The 22937-nt window shown below is 40.0% G+C and overlaps 1 protein-coding gene across 1 annotated transcript; it reads left to right on the plus strand.

The window, feature by feature from the left end:
* Nucleotides 1-1681: 1681 nt before the first annotated feature.
* Nucleotides 1682-20892, plus strand: LOC131954869 (uncharacterized; the record flags this gene model as incomplete). The annotated part of the gene is made up of 2 exons (XM_059318687.1): nt 1682-1974; nt 20731-20892. Coding segments are annotated over exons 1-2 (241 nt in total), but the record flags the coding sequence as incomplete, so codon positions are not given.
* Between the last annotated feature and the right edge of the window lie 2045 nt (nt 20893-22937).

Consider the following 22937-nt stretch of genomic DNA (forward strand, 5'->3'; position numbering starts at 1 on the left):
AACAAAAACAAAAAAAAAAGCAGCGAATTTCAGTTTTTAACCCCTGCTAGAATAGACCAGGGGTCGGCAACCTTTTGAAGCGGAAGAGCCAAAAGTTACAATTTTCAAAATTTCCTTGGTTTCAAAGAGCCACTAACATTTTTTTATTTAAAATATTTCAATTTTTGATTAAGATTATTAGTATTTGTGCAAGGAGCTGGAGAGCCGCATCTTGCTATCAAAAGAGCCGCATGCGGCTCGCGAGCCGCAGGTTGCCGACCCCTGGAATAGACCAATGTTTTTATACTCTATTGTCTGCCATCTCGCTAGCCTGTGTCTTAGCAGACATTACAGTGCAAGTTATATGTACATATTTTACACTCAGACTTTGATTATTGGAGGGGGGTATCAGTACCTTTTACCGACGAACAGTTTTAATACAGTTGTTCAGAGCTATTGATGATGCTGCTAAGTTTCTCATTTTTCTTTTTTCTCTTTTGAATGTTAAAGTTTGTTTTTTTAATATGAAGATTACCATACACGTTTATTACTTTTTACTCTAGTATCTTGGTATGTTAGTATGTCGTTATTTAAATTAAAAGTAAAATTAGTACCATATTGATATTTTTTTACAGTCCGATGTTTCCTAATGAAGTGAATACCACATGCGATTAGAAATATTTGCTTTAAAATAGATCAGCTCCTGCACCTTCTACAGCACCTGCACATATTCCAGCACCTGCACATATTTTAGCACCTACACATATCCCAGCACCTGCACATATTCCAGCACCTGCACATATTCCAGCACCTACACATATTCCAGCACCTGCACATATTCCAGCACCTGCACATATTTTAGCACCTACACATATCCCAGCACCTGCACATTTTCCAGCACCTGCACATTTTCCAGCACCTGCACATATTCCAGCACCTGCACATATTCCAGCACCTGCACATATTCCAGCACCTGCACATATTCCAGCACCTGCACATATTCAAGCACCTGCACATATTCAAGCACCTGCACATATTCAATTTTTCTTTTCTCAATATCATTCCGCGTAATTTTCCGATGATTTATTTGTTTACGTTTTTTCTTTTCTTTTCACAGGTTTGTTTGGAGCGGGGATAAAAAAAGGGAAATAAACATGAAAACAAGGGCAAGAACTCTCGTCTTTAACACCGGGATCTGTGTCTCCTTATAAAGAGATGCCGTAAATCAGCAGGCATGAGATGCTCCGCCATCCCATAATTCTCAGACTTGACGAGGATATTAGGGATACCTTGTCTGCCCCCGGCCAGGGAATAACACCCCGGGGGGAGGGCGAACCTGCAGTGGGGGATAGCAGCGCTAAACGGATGATTTTGAGGTTCGATAACAGACTTCGATTGATTTGATCGTCCTCCTGTCCTCAACGTTGGCAAGAAAATCACTGAAGCGTAAAGCTAAAGAAAAAATTTCAGTTTACATCAGTTTTTTTTCTCTATCTCTACATTTCTCATTCTTCGCAAGTGATGATTATTTTTTTTTATCAATGCTGTGCTAATTTACTCTACAATCATTAACAAAGATTGTTCCAGAAATCTCTTCGATTATCGTCAAACACATTAGTTTCATCAACCACTTTGATCGTTTCATTCGGGGTAGAACCATACGATGTCCATTGGTTTTGCTAGTTTGTGTTAAAAGCATATAAAAGTAAAGTGATCCAACTGGTTACGATACTCATAAGCAGTTGTTTTATTTTAGCTCTGAGTAAAGGTTGTGATTTCTAGATTTCTGTGATCACCTGTATATCAACTTACATCAGGGATATGATGTAATGTTTTTTTGTGTAATTACACAAGGTGAAGGTCGACTATGAGAAGGGCACATTTCCTCACTGGGATGCCATGAGGTAGTGGGCATAATGGCAGCAGTCGTCAGTGATATTCCCGTTATTTTCTTCATTTTCATCTTCGCCTTTTTCATTGGATTTATCAATATGGGTGAGTGGATTTGTTTTGTGTTTAAATCTTGTGTTACTAAAACTTCATTTGTCATACACTGTCATACAGGGTTAGAGTTGCATGACTACATAAATGGTAACACTATTTTTGTTACCGTAATCATAATTTAACGTACTTATGATATGGGTTAATTAAAATTGAAGGCTGTTCCATTGGTGAATTTCTAGAAGATATTGATTTGAGAGTTTTACTGGCATAGTGGCATAGATTGGAGGAAAGGAATCAACAAATAGCTTATTTAGGGTGTAGCGATTCACGCACACACACACACACACATATATATATTTATATATATATATATATATATATATATATATATATATATATATATATATATATATATATATATATATATATATATATATATATATATATATATATATATATATATATATACGATAAAGTACTTTCATGAAATAGAAAAAAGTAAACCCCATTGTGATGTCGGTAGTTGACAGCATTACACGAGGTACAAAGAATACTCCCAAGTCCTTGAATCTAATTAAACTTGATTAGTTTCTATAATCATCACGGTGATGCAGGTGACGCTTGTGTTGATTGATGTGACGTCAGGTCTAGTCATGTCCAAACTGTGGGTCCTGTGAGTGAGTTGATGTTGACATGTGTGGTCTTTTGGTGCGCTGCTCACGTCTGTAGGTGGGGGTGGACTAGGCTGTGTCTTAGCAGCCCGAGGGAAAAAATCTTTCTTTTACTTAAATAACTTTTTAAAATATCAAAGCAGAAAACATGTATAATAAAGCACCGTTCCTTTAGGCCCTCCGGAATTTTTCCGGTATCCCGACGGCCAGGTCCCCCCCCCCCCCCCACTATATGCCGGGTTCGTTACCAAACTCCACTCTCACAACAGTAGGAAAGCAACACGTACCATTTAAAAGACTAAAGTTGTCAGATCTAAACTTACCAAAATAAAATGTCTATTATCACATTGCCGAGAATTATTTTTAATGCGGCTTTTTTGCATAAACCTTTTTATTTTATTTTAAAGACGAGTACATTTTCAAATTGGACAGTTCTTATGCAGGTGAAATAAAATTTATCTTTTGTTGTTTGGGACATCTGCATACTAATATATTTTTGTTATTAGCGCAATGCCACTCCAGTTTGAAGTTCCCTCGTCAGAGCTAGGTGGTAGACACGATACGAACTAATTTACTTCAAGCTAATCTCGATACTTACATGTTATCAACGAGGTGCTCTGACTTTCGAAAACAGCGTTTGTGTTGATGGTCTCTTTGTAAAAAATCGATCTGAAAAGCAGTTTCAATCTCACGACAATTGCAATTTTGAGACTAGTTACTCTTTTTTTTTTCATGATTAGTTCGTCCTTTGCTTGTAGTTGATGTTGTTGTAGTGTGGTATTGTCAATGGCTGGCGAGTGTATTTGACTCATTTAAAATTCTGGTATAGATCCCTAAAGTCTGATAATTCGTGTTTGCAATTTTTAACCAACCATAAAAAATTTCGAACTAACCCTACACCTTTATGCGGCTGGTGTCTATAAACACGGGTGAGGCCAGACCCTTAAGGCCCCTTTAGACGAATCACCCTTTGCCTATAACGACATATATACTTAAAACCATACTGATAATAAAATCTAAATCTCCACTTACATCTACAAATACATTATATTACACTATCTCATTGATATTATCAGCCTGTAACTATGACTACCATGTGTATCTACACACGTGCTACCAAGAGCACACATACAGGGACGTTTGTTAAGGTCTTCGTAGACCCTATGCACTTTTTGTATCCCTAGGCTCCACTGGCAACTGTGGCCGTGTCCTGTACTCCAGATCTAAGGTTTATATCGCAATAGCTTACGTGGTGGTTGCGTTTCAGCGGGGGGGGGGGGGGGGGGTAATCTCATTTCTTAAATGGAAAACGTCAAATTGTTTTTATTACTTTTCTAATAATTCGTTTTCAGACCTTAAAAGTGTTTAGGCCGTATGCACAGTGCTTAGTGTGTCGAATGGATAAGACGGCCGTGCGTGTGTATCTATCTATACACAGATATTGTTTTGTTGTTTATAATTTATCAATATCAATGAATCAGGGTGGAGAAATTTCATAGAGTTAACGGCCATAAAGTGACGCAATTTGTTTGGGAGGGGGGGGGGGAGCCATAAATTGTAGGAGACTGGAGAAAAAAATGGCTCATGTTTTATGTAATGGCCCTGGAGTCGGCATTGACTTCACATCCATAATAACACTTACCACTGAGCACTTATTACTTACTATTTACCACTCACCAACCGCCAGTTACTCTCACTACTTACCAGTTACCACTTACCATTTACCATTTACCACAACAAAAGAACTCATCAATACACAAACCTATTTCTGTTGATGCCAACACAAACGCCTAAGTAGCGACCTACAACTTGTGATCTATGGCATGAAATATGTTTGAAGTAGCGTGAATACACAACACAAGGCCAAAGTTTAGTTGGCTCATTTAAATACAGTTCTAGACAATCCAACATACTATGATAGTGATAGACCAATTATTCCGTTTGATAGTGCCAAACCAATTATTCCGTGTGATTGTGCTAGACTAATTATTCCGTGTGATGGTGCTAGATTAATTATTCCGTGTGATGGTGCTAGACTAATTATTCCGTGTTATGGTGCTAGACTAATTATTCCGTTTGATAGTGCTAGACTAGTTATTCCGTGCGATGGTGCTAATTATTCCGTGTGATGGTGCTAGACTAATTATTCCGTGTGATGGTGCTAGACAAATTATTCCGTGTGATGGTGCTAGACTAATTATTCCGTGTGATGGTGCTTGGCCAATTATTCCGTGTGATGGTGCTAGACCAATTATTCCTTGTGATGGTGCTAGACTAATTATTCCGTGTTATGGTGCTAGAGTATAGACTAATTATTCTGTGTGATGGTGCTAGACTAATTATTACGTGTGATGGTGCTAGACTAATTATTACGTGTGATGGTGCTAGACTAATTATTCTGTGTGATGGTGCTAGACTAGTTATTCCGTGTGATGGTGCTAGACTAATTATTCTGTGTGATGGTGCTAGACTAATTATTCCGTGTGATGGTGCTAATTATTCCGTGTGATGGTGCTAGACTAATTATTCTGTGTGATGGTGCTAGACTAATTATTCCGTGTGATGGTGCTAATTATTCCGTGTGATGGTGCTACACTAATTATTCCGTGTGATGGTGCTAGACTAATTATTCCGTGTGATGGTGCTAGACTAATTATTCTGTGTGATTGTGCTAGACTTATTATTCCGTGTGATGGTGCTAGACTAATTATTCCGTGTGATGGTGCTAGACTAATTATTCCGTGTGATGGTGTTAGACTAATTATTCCGTGTGATGGTGCTAGACTAATTATTCCGTGTGATGGTGCTAGACTTATTATTCCGTGTGATGGTGCTAGAACAACACTATAGCACTTTCACAAGCTCTTAGCTCAAGTTAAATGGTTTTTTGGGGCAAATAAAAAGAACATTAACGGTAATGCAACTTTATCCCGTTTTACGCATTAGGGGACCTTTTTTAAAAAAAACTGTTGGATTTGGTCTTTTCGTGTCTGCGCATGCGTAAAGTGACAGAGTTCATAATGTGATTGCGTTGTTGGTTTGTTGACTATTCTCGTACATTTTAAAGCTTGTGAGAAATTCAGCGACACATATGAATAGTATTGAGTTGGCTGATGTTAACATTTTCAGTTGGCTGATCTTGACCTTCCAGTGATCTGATGTTAACATTTTTGTGATCTTATGTTAACATTTCAGTTAGCTGATGTTGCCCTATAAGTGAGCTAATGTTGCCCTATAAGTGAGCTAATGTTGCCTTATAAGTGAGCTAATGTTGCCCTATAAGTGAGCTAATGTTGACCTTTCTGTGAGATCATCTTGACCTTTCAGTGAGGTTATCATGACCTTTTGTTTTGCTGATGTTGACCAGCTAATGTTGACCTTTCAGTGAGGTGAACTTGACCTTTCATTAGCTGATGTTGACCAGCTAATGTTGACCTTTCAGTGATCTGATGCTGACCTTTCATGTAGCTGATGTTGACCTATAAGTGATCTTATGATGACCTTTGTATGAGTTAATCTAGATAATTGAACAAGCTTAGTTGAAGCTCTACACATGTGTACCACATAGTTTTAACCGTCCGAGTATCTACACAGTGACACACTGATGAAGGGGAAACATCGGAAGGCTGAAACCAACAAAATAAAATTAATTAAAGTACAATAATTTTTAATTAATTATTCCAACACAAAACGAAGAAATGTTGCCCCTATCAGCTGGTATAGATTCTAGGATCATTTTTTTTAAATGCTTTATTTAAAAAATGTTTTTTTTAGTGAAAATTAATTAATTTTAAAAATAATCACAATTTAAAAAAAAAAAAAATTTCTTCAAGTATTGATTTTAAGCACAAAGAAATGATGTAACCGAGTCTTGAGATGAATCATCACTGTACAATACGTGATTAAAAAAAACCTACGTGAATACTGAAGTTAATAACATGACATTTAATAACTTGACAACTAACCCCAGTTACGCAATACATCTGTTGACTTGACCTAAATAACATCACCCATTACATCTCAACTGACCACTAGATAGGCAAACATAAAAGTACGACTGGTTTCTATGATATCATATTTTTTAAAAAATACAGCTGATTGCTATGACGTCACACTTTATAAGAGAACAGCTGACCACTTTGGCATCACAATTTATTACAATGCATAATGTCACAATATATAATGGTACAACTGACCAGTATAGCATCACAATCTATAACAGTGCAATTGATTATTATGACGTCACAATATTTAACACTACAACTGACCGCTATGACGTCACACGTAACATTTCAACAACCACCACTGGTGAAACGTGGCAGGATATCACTTTAGTATCACTTGAGCTATTTTTTATTTCATTTTCATTGCGTATTCTTCTGCTTTATTCTTTGATGTGTATTTCACTTCTAATTTTTCAAGACAATATCTTTGTATCAACATATTGGAAATGAAAATTCCCGATAACTATTGCTGCTGGGTTATTGAAAGTTCAAAGTCTTTAAACTAAACACATATTAACAGTCTATATTTCTTAAGTATGGATACAATAATACATTGATTAAAATATCGATTACACCAGCATCGCCGTGGTTAGGGAGTAGATGTTGAGTCATGAGAGTTCAAAGGTCAGCTGACGCTAGTTCGGTGTGTGGGTGGGCAGGTATTTGCTTACCTGTGTGGTGCACATCATTGGGTAAACTAGGCCCTAATTAGTGCACTAAACAAAACACATGTTGGGAGTAAGGTGCATGTGAGTCAATGACACACCTGTTTGCAGGGGGGGGGGGGTGGATGTGAGCCATTGGCACAAGACATCTGTTGGTGGGGGTGGGGGGTAAGAATATACAATCAATGTTTAGCGATAAATATGACGCAAGCTTATAGTCCCATACAGTTCTGTAAAATGGGTGCATAGGTCTAAGTAAAATACCTACTTCTTCACTTCTGAATATCTTAATACCCACCCCACCCCACCCCCGATACACGTAGCCTGCACCCCGCCCCAGTCCATTACTAACTCATTTATTTTACTTGAATATACAATGTTTTAATCAGCGCGTGATGTGAAATTTGATCTCTGTAGAGAAGGGAAATAGAAAACAAGATCACGTGACAATGTTTCTTCTGTAGTTGCTATTGTAACTTATTTATAGAAAACTTTTTTTTTTAAACTGTATGTATTACCATTGTAAAATGATAATGACATGGGTCATCACAGATTCTATTTGTGTGCTAGTAGATCTAATATGTGTGACAGCGAATTACGAACATTGGCCGGTCGCACATGGCCAGTTCTCGAACTGGCCGGCCAGTATCCGCAGTTAAGAGAAAATGTCGACATTGGCCAATTAATGGATGGTTATATTGGCAATGCTTGCTCAAATTTGGGATTTGACCGTAGCATATATATATATATATATATATATATATATATATATATATATATATATATATATATATATATATATATATATATATATATATATATATATATATATATATATATATATATATATATATATATATATATATATATATATATATATATATAAACAAATAAAAGGGGTGGATCATACGGGCTGTATGCTGAAGGGGAAAGTTGGGGTGTGGGAGGGGAGGGGATGCTTTCTAGACTTCACATCCTCTGTGATAAAATAGAATAATGGAAAGAAAATGGAGAAACGAAGGGGTAGAGAGTATACCAGGAAAAAAATTAAGTTAGCGGGAGATTGATAAAAATGTTGCAAAAGAAAGTAAAGTGGGTTATGGAGAAAGAAACAGAGACGGCTGGTAACGGGAAAAAGGCACTTTGAAAATGAAAGAAAGGGATAAAAGATTGAAAGTATTATTCAAGAAGAATTAGCGTAGAGCTAAAGAAGGATGAATGGGATATGTAAGAGATAGGGAGATAAATGTAGAGAGCTTGGTGGAGTGAGAAAATTGCTGACAGAGAGAGAGAGAGAGAGGGGAAAATGTGAAATATGACAGAGTAGGTTTTTTACTCGTGTCGTCGTCTGACGTCATGATCTAAGAATATCTTTTGACTCCCACACCTGAATAAAAGATGTGACTGCATTTGTTGGGGGTGTCGGGTTTCTACTGTGGGGGTGGGGGACTGGGACAGCCTGGGGTAGGGGTGTATTGCGGTGTCAGGTTGAACTGTGGGGGTGGGGGACTGAGGCAGTCTGGGGGAGGGGTGTATTGCAGTGTCAGGTTTCTACTGTGGGGGTGGGGGACTGGGACAGTCTGTGGTGGGGGAGTATTGCTGTGTCAGGTTGTACTGTGGGGGTGGGGGACTGGGACAGTCTGTGGTGGGGGAGTATTGCTGTGTCAGGTTGTACTGTGGGGTCGGGGTGAGTACAATGGACGTAAGGGGGTGGGGGGCAGGGTTCATGTTTGTTGCAGTGTCAAGTTGGACTGGGGGGGGGGGGACTGGGGCAGTCTAGGTGGGGGATATTTCAGTGTCAGGTTGAACTGTAGGGGTGGGGGGACTGTGGCAGTCTGGTGAAGGGTATTGCAGTGTCAGGTTGGACTGTGGGGGTGGGGGACTGGGACAGTCTGTGGTGGGGGAGTATTGCTGTGTCATGTTGAACTGTGGGGGTGGGGGACGGGTAGTCTGGAAGAGGGGGTCATTGCAGTGTCAGGTTGTACTGTGGGGTCGGGGTGAGTACAATGGACGTAAGGGGAGGGGACAGGGTTCATGATTGTTGCAGTGTCAGGTTCCACTGTGGGGGTGGGGGACTGAGACAGTCTGGGTGGGGGATATTTCAGTGGCAAGTTGGAATGTGGGGGTGGGGGATTGAGGCAGTCTGAGGGGGGGGGGGGTATTTCAGTGTCAGGTTCCACTGCCGACAGCAGAAACAGGAGACGGGGCAGTGTGGGTGTCTACTGGATCAGGGTGGTTTAATCAAAGAAGAGGGGAGGGAGCAGATAGAGAGAGAGAAAGTGAGGGGTCATTTATTAACGATCACGCTTTTTAAAACGACTCCCCCCCTATTGTTACACATCGTCAGAAAAAGTTCTATAAAATAACTTCACACCTCAGCCCATACCCCCCCCCACTACCTTCTTGATATTGCACCTTTTTCTTATTGAACACAGCAAATACTGTCCAGAATATTGATGCGCTTTGTCAACATAGAGTATTTTGGTCAATTGACAAAAAGAAGAAGAAAAAACACTACAGAAACCGTAAAATAACGACTAAAATTCAATTCAGAACACTCACTATTATGTATTATTCAAAAGCGTATCGTGACATTTTTTAACCACTCCCCCCCCCCACACCCACACAACCCCCACACCCTTGCTCCTCGTCAGCCATAGTCAAATAAGTCTGAATCTCTCCCCCCCCCCCCACATAGGCGTTTTACATGAACGGTAATGAACGACCGCAGATAGAAAGTGTGGGGGCAGAAAATAGGGGGGGGGGGGGCGGCAAAGAAACAGAAACTCTAATTTGTTTTTTTGTTAACACTTTTTTTTAAACCGATGGGCATCATGTAAAGTTTAGATCTACGTCACAATGTAATCAAGAAATTAATTAGAATTTTTTTTAAAAAAGATGGAATTTAGATTAGCTCTACATTAATAGTGTCAGAATATAAGATCAGCAAAATATAAGATGGTAAGTCTGGGCTATATCAGGTGATGGTGGGCTGGAGATTTTCTTAATGGAGATTTTTGATAAAGATAGAACTTATATCAATTTACAAGGTCTGCTAAGGACGACGAGGGCCCGTATGAAATGACAAGTACAGGAAAAGACAACTTGACTAAATTTAAAATTTCTGCGAAAATATTAACAAGAAAAACCTAGTCCGACAAACTTATATAATAGCGCAAATAGTTAGATAACATTACCTACTAATTTCAGAAAATTTTAACTAATTCATAAAAAATTAATTAGACATTCAAATGTAACTTCATATTGCATTGTCAATGGGTCTTGCCGAATTTCAGAGAAATTGGTCGATTAAAAGTGCCGGAATTTTCGCTCGTCCGTTTCGATATGGACAGACAGACAGGAATGACAGACAGAGGAAGCAAGTTCAGTAACAGTTTGTAAAAACCGAAGTGTTGACATCTATTGGGAGGACACAAGCTGTCTCAGCTGTCTGTTGTCTGAACCATCCTAACAATGGGAAGGATAAAGTCTGACATTTGACTGACCAACATCCTTATGCTGTAGCATTTTGCTGACCAGTACTCTAATGTTGGCAGTAATCCTGACATTTTACTAAACAATACTCAATGCTGGGAACAAATCCTGACATTTCACTGACCAGCACTCTACTGTGCTAAGCAATTCTGAACTCTAGTCTAAAATATGGGCGTGGTCTATAGCTTTGTTTCGCCACTTTGGCGACTAATGGATAGAATAACAAATGCTGTTCGACTAAAGCACTTAGTTTGTAGCATACACTCACCGTTGACCCTTTCACACAGTTTCAAAATAAAACCAAACAACCACAGACTAACATTTTTCCACACTTTCAGGAAAACCCATCTCACAACCATTTCCCCACACATTCTACCACACACACCTTACAACCCTTCCCACACACATTATACAACACACACCTCACAGACCCTCCCCACACACATTCTACAAAACACACCCCCAACCAATTTCCCCACACATTCTACCACACACACCTTACAACCCTTCCCACACACATTATACATCACACACCTCACAGACCCTCCCCACACGCATTCTATAACACACAACCCACAACCAATTTCCCCACACATTCTACAACACACACCCCACAACCCTTACCACACACGTTTACAACACACACCTCACAACCCTCCCCACAAACATTCTACAACACACACCCCACAACCAATTTCCCCCACACATTATATAACACACAACTCACAAACCCTCCCCACACACATGCACACATTTTACAACACACTCCTCACAAACACTCCCCACACACATTCTTCAACATTCTACATGTGACCATTGAGTTCAATCTTCAAAAAGCTCACCTCATTACATGTCTTACCTCTGTGTTTAAAATCAAACGAGAATTTGAATTTCTCCTCAACGATGGCTAAAACAATACGTCATCAATAATTCATAGTTCCGCTACAGACGAGCGTCGATACAATAACAATGGAACAACTCAAGCGTGAACTAGAGAAAATAGACTTGATTGAATCGTTCACTGGCAGCTACCCTCGTCCTGCCGGTTAGTTTCAATATTTCCTCAGTCAACTCTGTCGGTACGAGAACTTTGTGGACGGTTGTTAGGTTAGGGTTAGGTTGAAGTTGGAAATGTTCATTTTGGCTCTACACATGGTAAGGAACCCAACCAGATACGTTAAAAAGATGAAGGAAACTGAAGAGATGAACAAGGATAGAGATTGTACAGTACGTGCGAATACTTAACTGACCAGTGCGGGGGTCACTGGGGTATAACCCTGCCCTATATGTACCCCATATATGAATACTATTTTGTGATAAGCTACAGCTGTTGCCTATGACCCGCACGTATGGTTTTTAATTTCACATTTATTATCTTTATATTACCAATACATCGTCAATATCACCACCAAAGTCAGAAATTTTCCTTGCTTAAAGTTTGGGTTAAGGTGAGTTGTAGGTCTAGAGTTGGTGTTAGGTTTGTGGTTTGGTTTAGGCTTAGCTTTAAATATAGGGTTGGAGTTTTGGGTTAGGTTTAGGGTCAGGATTCTTGAGTATGGGGGTGGGGGTTAATTACTTAGGGGGGATAACTAACATTGGGGTTATTGCTACGGGGGGTGGGGGGGGGGGGGTGGGTGGGGGGGTAATGTCGGTTGTTCAAAGACAGAGAGGGTAATTGATGGGGGGGGGGGGGGTTAATGTCAAAAACCCGTAAAATATATGGACCGTACACGGGAACAAAACCACGTGACACTGGACATCTGCTGTCCAGTGTCATGTCGCGGACTGACAATAGAATACTTTCCTGACACCTCGACACCTCGATAGACTGACACCATGACACCTTTACACCGGCACACTGACACACCGTGCACACAGCCATGACACACACGCGACACGCCCTAAACACACCAACGACACACCCATCCCATTCCCATCCCCCCCCCCCCCACAAACACAATCACGTGATCTATTTAACTCTCCTGTCCCAAGCAGACGCCAAAATCGATTTCGAACAATCAATATAAAAAACAAAAACAACATCCATTCCAAAGTTGTCTACCCTTTCATTATTCATCAACACATAATTTTTCAGTGCCGCTGTTGGGCTTGTGTTAGCCTCCCCTTGTATTGATTGCTATTTAGCCGGATCTAGTGTCAACACATCTTATTTAGCCGGATCTAGTGTCAACATAACCTATTTAGCCGGATCTAGTGTCAACATAACCTGTTTAGCCGGATCTAGTGTCAACATAACCAGTTTAGCCGGATCTAGTGTCAACATAACCTATTTAGCCGGATCTAGTGTCAACATAACATATTTAGCCGGATTTAGTGTCAACATAACCTGTTTAGCCGGATCTAGTGTCAACATAACCAGTTTAGCCGGATCTAGTGTCAACATAACCTATTTAGCCGGATCTAGTGTCAACATAACCTATTTAGCCGGATCTAGTGTCAACATAACCTGTTTAGCCGGATCTAGTGTCAACATAACCAGTTTAGCCGGATCTAGTGTCAACATAACCTATTTAGCCGGATCTAGTGTCAACATAACATATTTAGCCGGATCTAGTGTCAACATAACCTGTTTAGCCGGATCTAGTGTCAACATAACCTGTTTAGCCGGATCTAGTGTCAACATAACCTATTTAGCCGGATCTAGTGTCAACATAACATATTTAGCCGGATCTAGTGTCAACATAACCTGTTTAGCCGGATCTAGTGTCAGTGTCACACATAACCTATTTAGCCGGATCTAGTGTCAACATAACCCATTTAGTCATGTATCAACCACCCCCCCATGTCAAATATACTCACTCCATTTAGCCTAGCCACATATCAACACCCCCATGTCAAATATACTCACCCCCATTTAACCTAGCCACATATCAACACCCCCCATGTCAAATATACTCACCCCCATTTAACCTAGCCACATATCAACACCCCCATGTCAAATATACTCACCCCCATTTAACCTAGCCACATATCAACACCCCCCTCCGATGTCAAATATACCCACCCCCATTTAACCTAGCCACATATCAACACCCCCCCCCGATGTCAAATATACTCACCCCCATTTAACATAGCCACATATCAACACCCCCCATGTCAAATATACTCACCCCCATTTAACCTAGCCACATATCAACACCCCCATGTTAAGTATACTCACCCCTATTTAGCCTAACTATTTGTCAAACCTCTCCCCCACCCCCACCCCTTCTACTATTTAAGCAAGCCTGATGTCAACCTCCCACCCCGTCATGCCAAAAAAAAACCTCTCCTCTCTGCTATTTAACCTAATTTTTTTGGTCAAAGTTCTACATCCCTTTTACAATTTAGCCTAGCCTAGTGTCAACACTCCTCTCTTTTGATACTTATTCTGGTCTCATCTCGCCCCACCCCTCTCTCCCACTATTTTAACCTAACCTCGAGTCACGTGCCAGCCACAAACTCCCCCCCCCCCCCCCCCCCAACGGAGCTCTCCCGCTCGTGATGACAGTCAACAAAAATAGCCCAGACCACACCGCTTTTTATGGACGCCATTTGAGTTTCACCGAGATAAAAATAGACATCACGTGATTTCATATTTTTTTTGCTGCTAACAATCACCGTTAAAGGAAGCCAGCTCCAACTGACTGTGATGATCTATGCTTTTTTTTTTTTTTTTTTTTTTTTTTTTACAAATTCTACCCCTCTCCAACTACCGTTATTTTCGGTTATTTTATCAATTGTTTTCTCATGACGCACGAAGTTTACAAAACAAAACCAAAACCAGCAGATCAACACACAGTTTTGTCTGTCGGTACAGGCTGACACATCTGGTCCGGACCGGCCGTCTTTCGGTATGACTGCATGGACTACATGACTGAAGCAGTTATGACTTTTTTCGCGTTTATGAATGCAGATATTGAGCATCGTACACCATATAGTATTGTCCATTCTTGGGTATTGTAGATTATTTAGTACCGTACATTGTGTAGTATCGGACTATGTAGGGTATCGTTCACAAAGTAGTATCGTACATTGTGTAGTATCGTGCACTGTAAGGTATCGTTCACAACATAGTATTGTACATAGTGTAGTATCGTATACTGTAAGGTATCGTTCACAAAGTAGTATCGTAAATTGTGTAGTATCGTGCACTCTAAGGTACCGTTCATAACGAAGTATTGTACATTGTGTAGTATTGTATACTGTAAGGTATCGTTCACAAAGTAGTATCGTACATTGTGTAGTATCGTGCACTGTAAGGTATCGTTCACAACATAGTATTGTACATAGTGTAGTATCGCATACTGTAAGGTATCGTTCACAAAGTAGTATCGTACATTGTGTATTATCGTGCACTGTAAGGTATCGTTCACAACGTAGTATTGTACATTGTGTAGTATCGTGCACTGTAAGGTATCGTTCACAAAGCAGTATCGTACATTGTGTAGTATCGTGCACTGTAAAGTATCGTACAGCAAGAAGTATCGTACACAACATAGTTTCGTACACCGTTTGATGCTGTTTTTGTTTGACAAAGATAGCATTCTATTAGATGTATGTATGTTATGTATCCGATGTGGATGTATGTATGTTATGTATCTTATGTATGTGGGATATGTCGAATGTCTGTCTGATGTATGTACTATGTATAACAGATGTGTGTCAGATGTGTGAATGATGTATGCAATATGTGTGTCAGATGTATAAATGATTCATGTTGTATGTGTGACAGATACGTGAATGATGTATGTAGTATGTATGACAGATGTGTGAATGATGTATGTTGTATGTGTAACAGGTGAGCGATGTATGTAGTATGTATGACAGATGTGTGAATGATGTATGTAGTATGTATGACAGGTGAGCGATGTATGTAGTATGTATGACAGATGTGTGAATGATGTATGTTGAATGTGTAACAGGTGAGCGATGTATGTAGTATGTATGACAGATGTGTGAATGATGTATGTTGAATGTGTAACAGGTGAGCGATGTATGTAGTATGTGTGTCATATTTTAAACAGAAATCATGGTCCGCCCTGAGACAAATTCCTACCAAAAAAAAAGCCAAGCACCATCCCCGCCCACCCATTCCTATAACCCTACATTTGGCTACATGCAATGCTTTAAGGGCAGAGCTGCTAATTGCATTTACCCATCCCTGTGTTATTTAATGACCGGGGTTTAAAAAAAAATAAAGATGGGAGATAATTCACGAAGCTTTAGCCTGTATAATTAACAGAGTAATGTAATTATTGGAATCAATGTGTGGATTATCACAATAAATGCGTATCATTATAACACAACGACAAAGGGTACGAGTGACGAAATCGTATCATGATAAAAAATTGGCTGTATCAAAACTATGCTTGTCTCATTCAGTCATGTTTGTAATGTTTATTTTTTGTTTTAATGGTAAGCTTACCAGTGTGGCCGCATCAAATCCCTCCTATAATTTTAGACGTTGTAAAGAAACATAATCAATAAAGTAAAACGTTATTCTAAGTGCTCTTGTTAGAACAACCTACGCTGGTTGGGGTCTAAATTTTAAAAGATCATATCACTGATTAGCTTTACCTCCCCTCACCCTTATTATCCGCCCGCCATCTCAGCCACCGTTCTACCCACAATCCCATCCTCCAGCCCACCCACCATTCCACCAGCCATCCCAGCCACCATCCCACCTACAATCCCACCCACCATTCCACCAGCCATCCCAACCATCATCTCACCTACCATCCCACCATTCCACCCATTCCACCCGCCATCCCATCCATTATCCCTCCCATCATCCCGCCCACCATTCCACCCACCAACCCACCCACCATTCCACCCACCATCCCACCCACCAACCCACCCACCATTCCACCCACCATCCCACCCACCCTCCCACCCACCATCCCACCAACCCTCCCACCCACCAGCTCACCCACCCACCCACCATCCCACCCACCATTCCACCCACCATCCCACAAATCCTCCCACCCACCCTCCCACCCACCATCCCACCTGGCACCAACAAAGACAGCTATCACCTGTGTTTATTTACCCACCTCTCTCATATCACTGGATGTTTGTGACTACCTCTGGGGTGTTTCATGGCGCCCTGTAGCTTTACTATGGCACCCCTGTGTTGTAGCTTCCTTGTCCCCCCCCCCCCCCCCCATAGATTGTTATAAACAGAACAGTATTAATTTATAAACCATTAAAGTGATTATTTTTAACGCAATACTTTGAAGTGAAAGGGCATTAGCTGATGGCTTTTCTTTTTGCTTAGTAATCTGGCATCGAATATAAAGGCTAGACTAAAACAAACTAAATCACGCACTTTCATCAGAGCGGTGGGAACAGATTTGTTTTGTCAGTTACCCAAATTCCTGAAGACCTGTGTATCTAGGTTTTCATAGACTGTGTCCAAATTCCTGGACACGCAGTAAACAAACCTGTTTGTCTACGCTTCCATTGACAGTGTCCAAATTCCTGGGTACAGTAAACATACCTGTGTGTCTAGGTTTCCATGGACTGTGTCCAAATTCCTGGGCACACAGTAAACAAACCTGTTTGTCCACGTTTCCATGGACCGTGTCCAAGTTCTGTCTAACCGGAAACAAAGCCCGAACGAGCGATTTCATCGAACCCCGAACAAAAGAACTTCTTGAAAACTCGCAATCAATCGTCTAATCGATACCTCGGCCTTTTCTTCTACAAAATCGATTACCTTGCTTAACTATCGAAATATCGACAAAAAAATCTTTGATATCCGATTCTGAATTGTCGGGTACGATATATAAGCTGGGTGAAGTCGGAAGTGGAATTTCTTTCACGTTTGTGGAGTTGGGGCCGAAGATACTTCAGAATGGGGTGGGGTGTGTGTCTGTGGGGGGGGGGGGGGGGGTAGAGTTCCCTGAATAAATAGCCGTGTTATTGAAGGCGCGCTTAACATCGGCTGGATGAATCGAACGAACATGGGCGGAATCAAAAATGCCAGAAATGTCAAATAAAAAAATAATTTGACATTGGTGAACTCGGCGCCGGTATATTTACGTGGAATGTGAGAGGGGGGGGGGGGGGGCGATGGGGTGTGTGGGGGGTGGGGTGGTGTGGGGGACGGAGAAAGGGCGGTGAGAGGACGATTGGGTAACAGAAATAACGTCTATGCAGTTCTATGAAACGTAATCAGATAGCAAACATATCTTTGCGTGCTTGAAATTTCGCAGGAGTCGGGGTGAGTCTGATGGAATGTTTGAGGCGCATGCAAAATAAAACACCTGGGTATGGGGTGGACGGGGTGGATGTGGTGGGTGGGGTTCAGGCCCTTTTAAATTTTCTTCTGCTTTTGGGTAACCACAGTGAAGCATCAATCAGAAATCTTTTTTTTTTTTTTGGCGATGTCAGCGTAGCATGAGTGGGTGTTGGAAATTCCCAATTTGGGAGCTCGGACGTTTGAAGGCTGGTCTGTCTGAGAGGGTGGAGGGAGTGGGGGAGGGGGGGGGGGTAAATCAATGCCAGCATGCGTCGGATAAAAGAAAAGAAAAAAAACGAAAATATATTATTCAAACAATTGTCACGGCCTGTAACATTTTGTCTGGCTGTTTTTTTTTTCTGTTTTTTTTTATTTTTTTTTTAAAGACTATTGACAACATGGCTAGACCCCTAAAACCTGATGAAGCTGAAACATGTTTCGTTTTAAAATTGCACTTTTAACACATTTTTTAATGTAAAAATAACTATTTCAGAGTCGCTGCCCTTTATTTCCAAATACCAAATTTGTGTAGTGGAATTATAAAAAAAAACATTTCTTGTCAGCTTTTTATTTTCTATTTCAATCAAAACTATCCCCGGCCAAGGTAAAGGTCGCCGTCTGCATCATTTGCTGACACTACAACTCTTTAGGGAGGAGTAGAAATGTTTTATTTCATGTCTCCGTCCCTCCCCACCCCAAATATTCCCGTTCTGTAGTGCTGGAGGATTTCAGAGGTGTGGGTTGAATAGATGGATAGTTGGGTTCGTTGGTGGATGGTAGCGTGGATAAGTGGTTAAACTGCTAGCGTGGATGTGGTTGACTACTAGCGTGTATAAGTGGTTGACTGCTAGCGTGGATAAGTGGTTAGGCTGCTAGCGTGGATAAGTGGTTGACTTCTAGCGTTGATAAGTGGTTGACTGCTAGCGTGGATAAGTGGTTGACTGTTAGCGTGGATAAGTAGTTGACTGCTAGCGTGGATAAGTGGTTGACTATTGGCATGGATAAGTGGATAAGTAGTAGACTACTAGCGTGGATAAGTAGTGGACTGCTAGCGTGGATAAGTGGTTGACTGTTTGCATGGATAAGTGGATAAGTAGTAGACTGCTAGCGTGGATAAGTTGTTGACTGCTAGCGTGGATAAGTTGTTGACTGCTAGCGTGGATAAGTGGTTGACTGCAAGCGTTGATCAATGTCTGACTGCTAGCGTGGATAAGTGGATGACTGCTATCGTGGATAAGTGGCTGACTGCTATCGTGGATAAGAAGTTGACTGCTAGCTTGGATAAGTGGCTGACTGCTATCGTGGATAAGAAGTTGACTGCTAGCTTGGATAAGTGGTTGACTGCTAGCGTGGATAAATGTTTGGACTGCTAGCGTGGATAAGTGGTTGACTGCTAGCGTGGACAAGTGGTTGACTGCTAGCGTGGATTATGAATGACTGTTAGCGTGGATAAGTGGTTGACAGCGTGGATAAGTGGTTGACTGCTAGCGTGGACAAGTGGTTGACTGCTAGCGTGGATTATGAATGACTGTTAGCGTGGATAAACGGTTTACTGCTAGCGTTGATCAATGGTTGACTGCTAGGGTGTTGAATAATAACTAAACAAGTATCGATCGAAACATAAAGTTGACATTAAACGATCGTTAAATTTCTAATTTTTTTTTTAATCAACACTGGAACACCATCCAGTTTGTCCTTTTACGACTCATTATTTAAAGTTCCTAATTAACAAAAGATCATTCCGTTTTCTTCAACCAAACACGCGTATTACGTTCCTTTCCAACAAACGAATAACAAAAAGTGGAAAATTGATGTCTGGGCTTTTATTTTAGTCATACCATCATATAGCTTCAGTAAGGTTACACCAAACAAATTTTTTTTATTCTTTCGGTCAATTTAATTCACCTATTCCTTACCATCTTAATACCACACTTTATCCCTAAACAATGGAACTTAAATAAAATTCACCAAATAAAGATGAACTTAAATTGTACTTGACAATGTATTATTACTTTCGCTAAATTTCCATGACAGTTTTTATCTTCACTTTTCTTTGCCTGTTTTTAATCCTAGTAGTGATGTTTTGATTAATGTTTTGGATTGTTACAGTTTTTAACCGTTGTTGTAATGTTTCAGTTGACGCTATCTATTGTTACTGTTTTTAACCCTTATTGTGGGTTTTTTAAATTGATTATTGTTATAATTTTTAGACCTTGCTGTAATGTCTGTAATGTTTCAGTTGACGCCATCTATTGTTACAGCTTTTAACCTGTATTGTTTTAAGTTGTTTATTGTTACACTTTTTAACCCTTGTGTATATGTATCAGTTGCCGCTGTAGATTGTTACAGTTTTTAACACTTGTGATGTTTCAGTTGACGCCATCTATTGTTACAGTTTTTAATCCTTGTTGTAATGTATCAGTTGCCGCTGTAGATTGTTACAATTTTTAACCCTTGTTGTGCTGTTTCAGTTGATGCCATTGTTCCACTTTTTACCCCTTGTTGTGATGTTTCAGTGGACGCTGTAGATTGTTTTTAACCCATTGTTACAATTTTTAACCCTTGTTGTTATGTACCAGTTGCCGCTGTATATTGTTACAGTTTTTAACCCTTGTTGTTATGTATCAGTTGCCGCTGTACATTGTTACAGTTTTTAACCCTTGTTGTTATGTATCAGTTGCCGCTGTACATTGTTACAGTTTTTAACCCTTGTTGTTATGTTTCAGTGGACGCCATCGACTGCTATCAGTGCACGTCGATTGACGGGGGGATCGAGGAGTGCGAGGACACGTTTGATGTCGGCATCAGGACGGTCCATCTCATCAAGCGCTCGTGCTTCTACGGCTTCTTCAAGGGCACTCACTGCATCAAGCTCAAGGGCAAGAAGGGTAGGTCGAGCATTCATTGGTTCAATATTTATGTTTATAGGTCAGATGTTTATAGATAAAATGTTTATAGATCAGATATTTATAGATGAAATGTTTATAGGTCAGAAATTTATAGGTGACGAGTTTATAGGTCAGATATTTAAAGGTGAAATGTTTATAGGTAAGATATTTATAGGTCAGATATTTATAGGGAAAATGTTTAGAGGTCAGATATTTATAGGTGAAATATTTTTAGGTCAGATTTTTTTTTATGAGACAAGTTTATAGGTCAGATATTTATAGGTGAAATATTTATAGGTTAAATATTTATAGGTTAAACATTTATATGTGAAATGTTTATAGGTGAAATGTTTATAGGTTCAATACGTTTAGAAGGCATATTTATAGGTAGTTCCAATAGACAAAAGACAATGGAATTGCTAGACTTATTCTAGTAGGCCTTTGACCATGTACCCTTTTTAAAAACAATGCCCCTGTTGTTAGAAGATAACTAACAAATCTTCGGCTTGATGATGACTTCTTTTTATCTTCTTAGCCCAATCCCATCAGATGAGGCGCAACTGTCTGGGGGATTTTAGTTTTAATTAGTGTCTGGCGCCACGTTCGCAATGAGTTAAATACACGTGCCGTTGACATTTTAAAACACTGAAGATTGTTTTTTATTACCTTTATATAAAAGCTTGTGGATAGTAGCATACATATAGGCTATATATATATATATATATATATATATATATATATATATATATATATATATATATATATATATATATATATATATATAAATTATGATACATGTAACAGTAGCAACCCATTCGTAATTTCTTTTCACTGTTCAGACCTAATCTAGCCAATTAGGGGATCGTCGTTGCTTTAAGTAAATGCAAGCGAATATCCCCGTTGATTTAATAATCCCTTGTTAATCTTATTACAGTGTTAGTTGCTTTTTCTATTGTTGAAATACGAGCTTCGTTAAAAGTTCAGATTGGCTGTATTACTTCTTGATTGGTGCGCTAGGTAATAAAAAAAATCTCTAAGCCATTGAGGAAGAAAAAAATAAACTTGATCTAGATGCTAACGGAGTTAATTTCAGAACAAAATACCCGCTTCTTATTTGAATACAGTGAGTTTGGCTGGGTTTTTTTTAAAGTTATCTATACATCTCATTACCGTCTTTTTTGTTATTATAAAAAACAACAACACTTTTTTTGTGTACGAGATGTTAGATAAAATAAGCAGAGTTTCCCCGGAAAACTGTTAGCCCAAAACCCGATTGCCCTTAATGACGTGTTCTCAAATACCTTTTATCAACATCATGCTTGCCCGAATAATGTTTGCCCAATGCCGATTGCCGTTATCCTATAGCTGTTTTCTCTAGTACCCATTGCCCGAGCCCAATTGCTTCGAAGGCCATTGTACAAATGTCGATTGCAATTTTTTAAATAAAAGTTTTGAGACTCAAGCATTGAATTGATTGACATGGTCAGGGCCGGCGCTACCTATAAGGCGAACTAGGCGGTCGCCTAGGGCGCCATCCCTAGGGGGGCGCAAAAGGTTTAATCGCTATTATAAAAAATTGTACCTAATAATTAATAACTTTTATAAAGGAGTAGCGATCTATTTCGGCGCCCAGGACGAACTATCAATTTTGCACCCGACACCAAAATTAGGTCTAAAACAGCACAAGCATAAAAAACTAAAAATTGGGTGTGGCGAAATATGCCCTTGTGGCAAGGCCCCGGAGAATACGTAGCACGTCCTTCAAGAACGTTCATTATATAGCCAGGCGCGATCAAAACACTGGCCCCTACACACCCCACTCAAGGAAAAACTATATGGGGCACCTGCTGATCTGGAGACCACAGTCCAGTTCATACACGAAGTTGGGCTTGTTTAAATCCTATATCATATACTAAATTAAGAACCAAGAAGAAGAAGAAGGTCTGTATTGGATAGGCCTATATTTATTCGCGATGGTGAAAATGCAACCCCACCTCCCTAATTTGGAAAGGTTGGGGCGCTTTTTACCAGTCACTTTGCCTTTT

The sequence above is a fragment of the Physella acuta genome, unplaced genomic scaffold, assembly GCF_028476545.2.
Source record: "Physella acuta isolate Inbredline_101_S28 unplaced genomic scaffold, ASM2847654v3 ptg001036l, whole genome shotgun sequence".
NCBI lineage: Eukaryota > Metazoa > Mollusca > Gastropoda > Physidae > Physella > Physella acuta.